Source organism: Megalopta genalis, chromosome 8, assembly GCF_051020955.1.
Source record: "Megalopta genalis isolate 19385.01 chromosome 8, iyMegGena1_principal, whole genome shotgun sequence".
NCBI lineage: Eukaryota > Metazoa > Arthropoda > Insecta > Hymenoptera > Halictidae > Megalopta > Megalopta genalis.
The window spans coordinates 21,731,140-21,743,546 of record NC_135020.1 but is presented as its reverse complement, the minus strand read 5'-3'; the positions used below and the strand labels follow the sequence as shown (position 1 = coordinate 21,743,546).

General features: G+C 33.1%; 1 protein-coding gene across 5 annotated transcripts in view; it reads left to right on the top strand.

Moving 5' to 3' along the window:
- Positions 1-6,596: 6,596 nt before the first annotated feature.
- The window catches only part of wun (wunen), a 126,821-nt gene continuing 121,010 nt past the window's right edge, over positions 6,597-12,407 (top strand). For all 5 annotated transcript variants that reach the window (XR_013033993.1, XR_013033992.1, XR_013033991.1 and 2 more), the window contains exon 1: positions 6,597-6,910. Coding sequence is in view for 1 of the 5 variants with exons in the window: in XM_033479337.2 (XP_033335228.2) it covers positions 6,847-6,910 (64 nt within the window). In the remaining 4 variants the exon portion in view is untranslated. The remainder of the gene's footprint in view (positions 6,911-12,407) is intronic.

Genomic DNA, 12,407 nt, shown 5'->3' with positions numbered 1-12,407 from the left:
TATCGCGTTTTCATGTCATTCAATTTGACACTTTATGAAACACAAATGTATTGTTTATAAAATTTCTAGAAAAATGAATGGCGTCGCAGGCAAGAACATATATATATATAAAGAATTTCTTCTTAATAGCAATATTTAATTGTATAATAAATTTTGAAGGGAAGGAAAAAGAATGATTAGAATAAAGAATTCCCATTGTATTTTTCGTTTAGGAGGCATAAATATGTATTTAAATATATATTTATAATAAATTTTGAAGCGAAGGAAAAAGAATTATTAGAATAAAGTATTCCCATTGTATTCAAAATTTATTATACAATTAAATATTGCTATTAAGAAGAAATTCTTTATGTATTTTTAAACTAAAACAAGTGATTCGTATCTTCATAAAATAAGCAACACGATATTTAAATCTTCCTTTCGTATATAAAGTAACAGATGTAATGTTATTTTTAAAAATAGATTGTAATATTTCGAAAAATAAAATCAAATACGAAATATAGGAGTTCTGCTATGTATTCAAACATCCAACTAACAATATTAAAAAGTGAAGAATACTGAAGGGAGAAAGGAAGGTTCTGCAAACAGGGGATGCAGCTTGGCTCAAAAATTCTTAGCTGATACCAAATTTTCTGAATGTGTTTCGAAGCAAGGTCATTACCCGAAGCTATTCTTATCTTGCAACAGTGGTTGCTAATACGCGTAACAGGTCATAGAGAAATAGTCGGGACATTCTCTTAAGTAAAAAAAAAGATAAGATTACAGAAAAATATGGAAGTGAGGGTAAATATTGTTCGAAGGACGCACGCACGCGCGCGCGCGCATTACCTTCCTTTCCGTCGTGCCGAGCCGCAGCGAACCGTGGATACATAGTAAGTACTTATGTACATACCAGTATGGTATGGACCTCGCAACCATTTGCCCTGCGAAATATTAATCTCCATTAACAACATTCCACGATGTCCATTAACAGGATGCATGCTAATCGTGATCAGTTCTTTTTAGAGCCAACAGGTTCTTATAATATTTGCTTGTTAATTAACGTTCCCGAATTGTCGATGCAAATACGTGCGCATCCCCGACGCATCATCATTTCGTATTGGGTTTCATGGATAAATCTATCGTTTTATGTGTATGAAATAGGAAATTTTTATACGGAGGATATTGAGAGAGATACAGTTAAATAATCAAATTATGCTCATAGAAAATTCATTAAATAAAAACTTTGATCCTTCGTCGGAAAATCGAATGGGTATTAGATCGTTTCACATAATTTCGTGCTGTTTACTGTTCCCATTTTCTGAAAATATCTGTGGACAGATGATTTGATGACGGTCAAAGTTTCAGGCATCTTTTCGACCGATTTTCGTGTTTCATTCGCTAAACAACGACCTACGCAGTTGGACGTCCAGAACGCGGTTTATCTGCAAGATCGAAGTTTTCTTTACGAAACTGATCAATCCATTTTTCACTTTCTCCGTAAACGGCACAAATATTGTTTGCATCGACTGTTACTGTATTTCCTTTGTGAAACTCGTATGTCAAAAGATGCCGAAAATGGATGTGCGCGTCTTACTCTTGATTTTTTACTCGTTCGTTTCGATTGTGTACCGCTCTGTGTACACAAAACAAGTGTGAAAGGTATAAACGTATTCGCAGAGCACGAACTTACGGGGCGACCTAATATTACACGCATTTGATGCAAAGAAATTAACTCGTTTTACACACTCGTTCGTGTTTTCCAGCGAGGGATGAGTACTTTGTTCTCACTGATCGAAGCGAATCCTTAAATTCGGTATCGAATTATCTTTAAATAATACGTAACAAATTGTATACGTTTGCAATTTTACCGAATATGTTTACACTTTGCGACAGTAGGTGCAATTACTATAAAACCACGAGTATCGGGTTACACATTACTATATGTTGTGGTTTACTTGAGAAGATATTCTACAATATTATAATAGTATTCGCGCGATTGACATGCCACCACGTGCTCGGCCTTCGAGCGAGTTTGTGAGACAGATTGTAATCGTTTCACCAATATTGATCTGTTAGATTCTTCAAAATAGCACAATTCCATATTTGCCGATTTTCCTTTAATAGTAAATACATACAAGGGAGATGAATATAAAAACGTTATTATTTTAGCAGAATAATGCAGGTGTACACGTTGGTAAAATTGTAAAAAAATTATTTTTAATCTGGATAATCGCGTTAAAGAAACTCTTCAAAATATTACCTAAATGTTTACTTAAGAAATGAAACGCTTATTTTGTAAATGTACTGTCGCGTTTCTCAGATAAGTCGTATCACTTCGTCGCATTCATTTTGCAGGTAAACGGTTATAGTTTTTCTAAGATAGTTTAAATGTTTGCTATTTACCGTATGTTATTGAACAGCAATTATTTGATATAAATATGAGATTATTTAGAATAAATTTAAGATTTTTAAGGAGTAGACTATATGCATAAATTTATACAAGATTTAGCACATGAAACTGATTGCATTTGGATTTATCACGGAGAAAGGTTTTCTTATACGTTTTTGCACGTTATCTCTGGTTGTGAACACGGAACAAGTGCATAGCAAGACACCAACAACCGAAACGAAATTGGTCATGCTGTGTTATCTGTATCGCAGCTGTCTATCTAATCATTTTGAGCACGTATGCCAACATTGAGTACGTAAGTAATTAATGATACGTAAATTGCTGAAGCGTTTACAGAGCGTCTTTATACAATTTATGTTCTATCGTAGATGACTTCGAGCGACCTTGCATTGTGGGAATTGTATTAATTTTGAAATAAACTGTCGGATTATAAATAAAAAACCTATACCCCGTGACAGTATAATAGCACCACTCGCGTTTTTCGTGTTTCTACAAATTAATAATATTTAGTATGATTTTACACACATGTACATAAACAGTAATACTTTTCTGGTATTGTACGATAGAAAATGACCACTCGTTATGACGTTTCAAAGCAATTATATCGACTTATGTGAAAAGCATGTCGGAAAAAATGTTAGAACCCACTTCAGAGACACAAGTTTTTTTTTTTATTAATTATTAAGCTGCGAATCTTTATACATTTATGGTATCTGCAGATTTTCAAATTGCACAGATGGTAGTTAAATGGTCAATGTCCAATGACATCTTTGTATTATTTTTACAACGAGTAATTTTTTTAATTTACGATGGAAATTTTTCTTTAATTCTAATTTATGAATGAAGATTTTGATGTCGGTGTAATTTATTGATCGAATTTTTAGCTCTATTCTGTTTTATATATTTTCTAGTTTGCTTCAATGAACTTTTATAAAACCTTTAATTGCATATCTTCATTGCGATCTTTTAATCCAATTGTATTAACCTCGTGAGACACAAAAATTGATCTAGCGTTAGATAAGACTTAAGAAAGACTTTAGGATACGAAAGGGCACTTTATCCTAGCTAGCAACAAATGGTGGATGCTTTTTATTACGTATGCATATAGATTATACATTCTTGCAAGAGGATATGTGTAAGCTATCATCCTCAAAAACCATAATTTATGAAAATTATAGAGGTGCTATAATAATGAGCAAGACACGTGACGAAGTTTTCATACAAGATCTACTAAATATGAATGTTATTAACCCTCTGCACTCCATATTAACCCTTTGTACTATTTTAACTCCAAAATGGAGAAATTTGTTTCAACCTACAGTACTTCTATTTGTTATGATTGTCTTTTTTATTTGATTACATGTGAAATTGAACGTGTATGCTTACAGAAGGCTTACATTATTCGACAATTGATCGAATATAGAAAAATATAATAATGTAGAAATTCTTTTAAAAATAGCGTTGCAATTTTTAACGTCGCTTCAGAGTCGCCACTCGAGTGCAAACGGTTAATTTCTTCGAAATCGAAACAAAATTTAATTCTTTCTGTTATCAAAGTCTGGAGAAATGGAAGTAAATAAAAACTGTATAGGAAATAAAAATTGTTTCGTTCTATCAGGGAAATGATTAAGGACGGAGAAGTGCTAATCAACGTAGCGTGGAAGAAATCGTAGTGCAAGGAGTTAACTTGCGAACGGGAATGTACCATCTTGGGTCTTTTATGAGCAGTGTATCGAACAACTATAAACAATGCTTTATCTCGTGTGAATACGATAATTCTCGAAACTCGCGGATCAGTTAACAATCCAATTGGTCTATATTGAGAATTACCAGTAATCATATTAAATGTTAGTAATCGGTTAAAAAATAAGTGACCGTACATTCGGAATCGAAATTTATTAGTCGAAATGTACATACGTATTTCTATCTAATAATAAGTTTTGGAGAATCAATATTGTCTTAGAATTTGTAGACTTCATGATTTCCTCATTCGAGTGTGTTGCGAATAGCTGAAGTTCACGCTTACGTCTTGTAAATAGATTTTATTTTAAGAAATGTTTATAATAATTTGCTTTGAGCAAAACTCTTCCCTTAAAAAGTGGACGCCGTGACACACGCCGTCGGTCACATATGAGTGACGCTAATTCTTTTTCTAGTCTTCAAAATTCATTTTCATTGCAATATATTCGAACAATCTGAATTTTGCTAGGGTGTATATAGGATAGAAAATATAAAAGAGTTTAAATAACATCCACTATAATAACTAATTCATTAATTAAGTTTCTTCGATTTTTGGGGAACTTTTGGTGTCGATTGTCAACACTCGATGTGTTAAGAGTTTTTTGTCTGAGCCCACCTAACATTGTTACGAAAGAAAAATAATTTCTTCAGAAAAATGTTTCTTATTATCGGATAATCGTTTAACATAGTCAGATAAACCCATGTTTTATTGTCAGTTACGATGCGTTTCATGAACGTAGGATCACTAAAAATTTTGTTGAGAATGTAACAATGAAGACAAATCCTTTCCTCGACAGCTTTTTCCATTGTGAAAATCGTAGAACACACTTAAGGTCGACTGACATAAACAACTGCTGTAAACACAATGGTCGATGGAGAACAAGAGAATAAGACAGTAGGGCAGTAAGAGAGGAACTTCATTCACGTTTGAGGGAGGATTGATAGCATCGATGTTTATTTCACATTGGATCGGTGCACAGCGGTCTGGGAATTCGCTCTGTTAAATTACTTTAACCTTGTTTTAGTATACATAGATTTTACATTAAAATTATACCATAAAATATGCATTTCATACTTAATGACCTAATAGTATAGCAGGTCGTTGCATTCGTCTCAACATCAGCTACGATATTACCAAGCCAAAAATGTGTATCAACATTTAAAAAATCGAGGTGACCAGCATTTTTTATAAAAAGAATTTTCGTTTGCAAGCTTTTATATTCTAATTTGTGGAGAAGTGTATGCTGATCAACTTTTCTTGGAAACATTTTTTTCTCAGATCATCAGAAATATCTGCGAATTGTGATCTGCTTTGAAATTGGATACGAACGATCAGCGACGAGCGTTGAACACGGCGCGCGGCCGTTAAAACTTCGAAAGCACGTTTCATAAAAATCACACTAACTTAAAAGTCACCAGAAGTAAAACTTGAAATAACCATTCATATTCTTCCCAACAATTTCAGCTTCCATGCAAAAGAAGTCTCAAGAGTTTAACATTTTTAAATATCTTTTATAAACCTTCTTAAAGCTTAGTAAACAGATTGAAATTGATTAAAGACACAGTTAAATAATTGAAATAAACTCACCAACAAGCATCGATAATACATTCCTGCTTTTTGATGCTTTATAATGAGTCATAACTAGACTGCGGGTCTTTATGCGAAATAAAAATTGTTTGGATTAATTGTGAGAAAACATAAGTTAGATGAAACTGTTCTTCCCCATTTAATAATTGTAACAAGTTGAAAGTAATGCAATAACATCCTTAAATTCACGTAATTTGTTCACAGTTTTGTATTCGATCTATGAATTTTTCTCATAAATGCATGAAATCTGCGGTCTAATTATAATAGTAATTAGTTTTATCTTCATTTGTGCATAATTTCATCTTCGAATCAATATTTCCCATTGTATGATAATATAAAAAGAATAATATATTTGGATTATGAAAGAGAAACTCTAACAAGATACTATTTCGTAAAATAGTAATATATAATATATATTTACTATATAAATAAAATAAAATAATAATAATAATATAAATAAATTAAAATTAAATTAAATTAATTAAATAATATATATTTACTATATAAATAGTATTATATAATATATAATATATATAAAAAATAAATAGTAATGTAATAAAATAATGTAAAAAGAGTAATATATTTGGATTATGAAAGAGAAACTCTAACAAGATACTATATCGCAGGAGAAAGAAGAATTTTTCTGAATACAGAAGTTCAAAAATTAGATTTTTGCCAGAGGATCTCGTTTTCCTGACGACTGTGCGGCGATTATTAAAATACAGTTTACAGTGTACACAGTGTGTACAGCGTACAATGGTACAGTGTATAGCGTGTAGTGAGCAGGCAGAACGGGCACGTGCGTGGTCTGCGCAACGTACTTACGGACTTACGGACTCACAGACGCGCGGAGAGGGCTGGGCGCAGCCGCAGTGGCAGTCGTCGCTCGGATCTGAATCGGGTCGGATTGCTTGTTTCGCCGGATAGATTCGCGGCGAATGGGCAAGCGTCTTTCAGTCCATTCCGAACCGTACGCCGGGATGGTCTTGTTCCTGATTTTTCTATTTGACAGTTGCTCCTAATCGCTCTTCCTCCTGTGCGGTATTCTAGTCCGTGTTGTGCGCGGATTATCGATCGTTCCTTCTTGAATAATTGGCGAGGATTGTCAGTGCGGTTACCAATCGTCATGGATCGATCATCGAAGATAGTACTTCGGAAGATCATCATAGACATCGTATGCCTACTCGTTGGTAAGTGAAACCGTCTCTGTGCAGAAGCGTTGCGCACAGATGCGCGAGCGACTCGCGAATGTGTCTCGCGATTCTTAACAAGCAGAATATCGCGCTAACACGCGAAAGATTCCTTTGTATCCGCGGCAGTAGGGTACGATGAACGATGATTGCGTTATATCGAGCGGCTGTCAGATTGACAGTCGAGGCGTCGCACGCGGCTCGTCTGATGTGCCACTGAACTAACCTTTAAATTGGCAGGTGCTTCGTGCTACGAGAATCGGATTATGCTCCTCGTATCAGCGATGTCATTCCGCTCGTAAACTCTCATCTTCTTTAATTAGTTTGATCATGCTTTTTGTGACTAAGCCCCGCCGTTTCCATGAACGTGTTTCGATATGTCGCGCCTCTCCGTCTCTACGGACGCGTCTACTGTTTCGAAAGGAGTTTCTGTTGTGTAGCGACTTTTTAAATAGGAATGAAAACTTTAATATTTTTTTTTATAGTAATCTAATTACTCGACAAGCAATTGTAGAGTGTACCATTGTTAAGAATTCTTTATGTTTCGCTTTTGATTGGTCTTATTTATGTTATAGTGCTGACACTGAATTAAAGTGTTATTAATTAGCCGAAAATGGTTTTATAGTGTTAGCTTCTACATTCGCCAGCTTCTCCTTTCATTTTTCATATATCGAAATGTTATTGTTCGCGAACAGGGGTCGATTGTATTTCGATGTAGCATTTCTGCATTTTAGACTCTACTATTTGAATTAACCTTTGTGTACTGTTTTTTTTCTTAATTTTTTGACATTGTTACATTCAAGTTTTATGCAACTAAGTGGGATCAAAGTTGACGTTCGTGTGACAGAAATATTTTTCTATAATCCGATTATATCTGTGAAATGGTATTACTGAACTATTTCAATCGTGCATGGGATTTACTGTTGAGCCATATTGGCTTAAACGGAACACGCGGTTTAAAATACTGTTATGAACTGCGTTTAGTTGTTCAGCATATTTGTTATTTGTAATTTGTAATTTGTTGTTTGTAATAGTAATTCTAAACAAATATTTAAACGCGACATTTGTCATTTGCATCATCTTTAATTAAACACAGCATTCATCTGAAATAAAGATCACTGGGAAAAAGTAAAAATGATGGTTGAGTATACTCGAGTGCGCGGGAAAGTTGCATTCGAAATATTTTGTGGCTCGTTTCTGGTCGTTTCTACGAGTGAGCACGCCTGAAGTTAAATGTTTCGATTAGGTTTGCAAAGCAAGTATAGGGTAAACGGTTAACATTCTTGTGTTCATAGGCGAATAATTAAATGGAAATTTGTATCGGCAGTTTTCGATAAACAGGTGAATATAGCAACACCATTTAGCACGATCGATTTAATCTGACAATGAGAAGTGGTGACACGGTTTCGTTAACGGACTATCTGGTACGCTGCAGTTGTTCGATGTTCTTTATATGTACTTCGCCTGAATCTGATTCGAGCAGAGGTTCGAAGAAGGAAATGTTCTTGCCTGTAATAGGATCGACGCGATCGACTGTGACATTAAGGGATGCATTCTAACACGCTCATCAATCTCGTTTTATACGTATTTGTATTATTGAATTTATATTATTAATGTCATCGGATATGCGCAACAAAATATTCACAATATTTATTATTAGACTACGAGTTTTATGTATTCATGGTAAAAAAATCAATCAAATACAAAACAGTATAATGCTTTGAAAAATTTAAAAATACTGTTGTGTTGCTTTTAATTTATTAAATGATATTACTCAAGATTTATTGTATCGGTATTTTTGTTATTAGCATTATTAACTTATAATATATAATCATTATTGATTTTTAAGGTACAACAATATTACACATGTATAATACCAATCAAATTCAAATGAATGTTGCAAATGAATGCATTCTGGATGTTAGAGCATACATGTAGTTGTGATTATAATATCGCATTTATTTTTACTAGTCACTATTATATTTATTATTGGTGATATCTATAGTTTTCGTTAACGCTGCTATTTATCATAATTCCTTACACTTTCTATTAATCATGTAATAATTAGCAGTATACTTGCATTTAATAATACCTTAATAATTAGACCGATTAGTATTGGTACTTTGAGACAACTAATCCGTAGTTGTCACAAATTCAAATACTCCTTTGCGACGTAAATGGTTTTATAGTTTGAAAGCGACCAATCTATACAAACAAAAGAATAAAATTTTCTTTCTCTTGTGAAAGGTTTCAATCATTTCTTCTCCGTTCTGGTTTCGAAAGAAGTTGAAATTGCTTTGGACTACACGAAAAGGCTATCTTTAATTATCCGAAAGCGTGTCGTGTTTCCATCTCGATGGAATCGTAACGAATCCAGAAATAAATCGCTCGGATCGACTACTTTCTACAAGTAGATTATTATGCCTGAATTTCTCTAATTGGTTGTTCAGCATTTCTGTGATCTGATTTCGCTTCACGCGCTTTTGGTTGCAACCGAGACATGAATATATTTCATCGAATAGTTCATGCATTGAAATCAACAATTTCATTACAACAATTACATTAGAGTAAAAAATACGATCAAGTATGCGAAACTTGTCTATACTTAAGCTATATTATTATGTATTTCATTTTCTTTTGTTTCTCTATATTTTCTTAACATTATCAAACATTTGCTTCTTTCATTAATAACTTTTTTACATTATTCTATTGTTAATACATTATAGAAATGAAAATATGAGCAACGTCTATAGATATTGTTTTATACATATGAGCGATATATTTGGAACGAATAGACTGTTATACAAAGATATATTTAATTCCCTAAAATTAAAAACGTTAGATGATAATTAAACTGCGGATTCTTATGCAAGATAAAAATTGTCTGCACTATTTGCAAGATACAGAAGCTACGTAGATACTTATATCGTTGCTTAATAAGTTCAACAAGTTGAAAATAATACAAGTGTTTTTCCAGTACTTTAGCTGTTATTTTTACTGTTTTGTACACACTTTTCCATATAATTTTGTAAAAAGTGTAGCGTTATGAAAAACGTATTTCCGAAGTGAAATGTGATAAGAAAATTGACGAACTGAATGAGAGCAATGTAAAAATATAATGTTTTCAACTTTTTTATCCGACTCTATCATTTGGTCGAATCATTAAAAAGTCACATATTTTAAAAGGTGTCCGAATATTTTAGCGAGTGACAGTACGTTCAAGTTGTTGGTAACTGATCTGAGAACATTCTATTCATCTCTGGAAGATTCTCATATATTCTCATTCTTAATAATTAAATATATATATATATATTTTATATATTATATTAATAATTAAATATATATGTATTTAATTATTTATTATTATTTATTAATCTTACGAAAAATGTGCAATATTATATATATATATATATATATATATTGTGCAATAAATATACATATATATATATATATATATATATATTTAATATTGCACATTTTTCGTAAGATTAATAAATAATAATAAATAATTAAATATATATATATTATATACATATAATAATAATTAAATACATATATATTTAATTATTAATATAATATATAAAAATGTATATATATTTAATAATTAATATAATATATAAAAAAATATATATATATAATTATTGAGAATGAGAATATATGAGAATCTTCCAGACTCCGCGACACCGATTACAATTTAACTAATTAGAGCACGAGTGAAAGAAATAAGTTACGGGACGAACGTTGGGAAGATGGGAAAATGGAAGAATTGGTCCGGAACTCGAGTCAACAATTTCTTAGAAGATTTTTTCAAACGGCGTAAGAAAACTGAAGAAAATCGGATTTTCCGCGATCGTGGGTAACAGGAACGAAACAATGGCGCTATACGCGACAGAGGAACGAGTTCGCGGGGAATCTGGAACTGAGGGCATAGATGAAAACCGATAACGTAAAATTCAGTATTATTCGCACGGAAAAGTAGGTCGAGGGCGTTTCTGCGTCGAAAGTTACACACAGGTGTCTATTTACCGTCCGTTCTCCGTTTATTTTCAAGTTCAACGCAGTCGGCCTGCGATCGCGTTTCTCTTTTTTCGCGTTATCGCCTGGAGACCTGTTTATCGCGAATACACATGTCGTCGCTGCTTTCCTGGTCCTGGTAAGCATTCGCAGATCGATCCATTTCTCCTTTTCTTTCCAATCAACCATACCGCGCGGAGCATAACTCTGCGACTACAAGGGAAAACGTTGCAAGTCACAATTTCAAATTTCGGTTAGTGCATTAATTGAACTGCAGCACATAGGATTTACGTACAGTCGCCTTGGAAAGTATGTTAACGCCTTTTCAATCGGAATAACTTTTTGGAAATTGATTCAAAGGACTTGTATTTTTTTCAGATGTTTTCTATGAAATGATTATATAAAAAGTTTTTTTAGATCGCAATACATACATTGGAGAGAGTGATAGAAAAATTTAAAAATTACGTTCTTCCAACTTTTTTATGTGAGCCCATAACAAAAATGTAAAAGATGCATTTTTTAGATCTTGGTAACTTATATGCGTGTTGAAAATTTTATCGAAATACAGCCACTGAAAGATCTAAAAATTACCTGTTTTTACTTGAATTTCGTAAAAAACTGCGATTTTAGCGATCTTTAATTGCTTACAGCTCATGTCAAGATGAACCGATTTCGATGAAATTTTCAACATGCATATAAGTCACCGAGATCTACAAAATGCATGTTCTAAATCTTCGTCACAGGCTCAGATAAAAATGTTGAAAAGACGTGAGAATTTTATCCTTTTTGTCCTTCCAAGTAAAAGGCTGAATTTAGAAAGAACTATTTTAGTCATTGTACGATAAGCTAGTCCCTCAAACATCTCCAAAAATTCAAATCGTTTCGTTCAATTTGGAAAGTTGTTCCGTTTTAAAAGGTGTCCGAATATCAATGCAAGTCACTGTATATGTGAACACCTTTTAAGAAATTCTGCCACGTTCCATTTCACACTTGAGATCATTATGAAAATTCAACGCCCACGGGCCACTTCTCAGCCACTTGCGAGTCACACAGCAATCGATATTTTTGCCCCGTATATTTCACTACCGGCAGAAGCGAATTTTGGCGACAGTGAAATGACGAATGTAGTATAAATATTGACTGAAGTGGGTGGGATGTGGCCTGTTTGCGTTGGCCTCCTGAATGTGAGATGAAGCTTTTTTGAATTTGATAAGCTTAATTAAAACAATAGAGACGATAAAACATTGATTGACATCGGAGATTTATGTGTTTATTACACCAATTAATTTGTAAACATCGTTAAGTTAATTTTGCTGGTAAAATATTATGACACTGGGTATACTCCGTAATAAAATTATAAAATACCTATGATTTTATTCAGTCCCCTGACAGCTGTTACTAAGATGTAATTAACGTTGTAATTGATACTATTGGGTTGGCAACTAAGTAATTGCCGATTTCAGTTATAGATGTCTCTCACTCC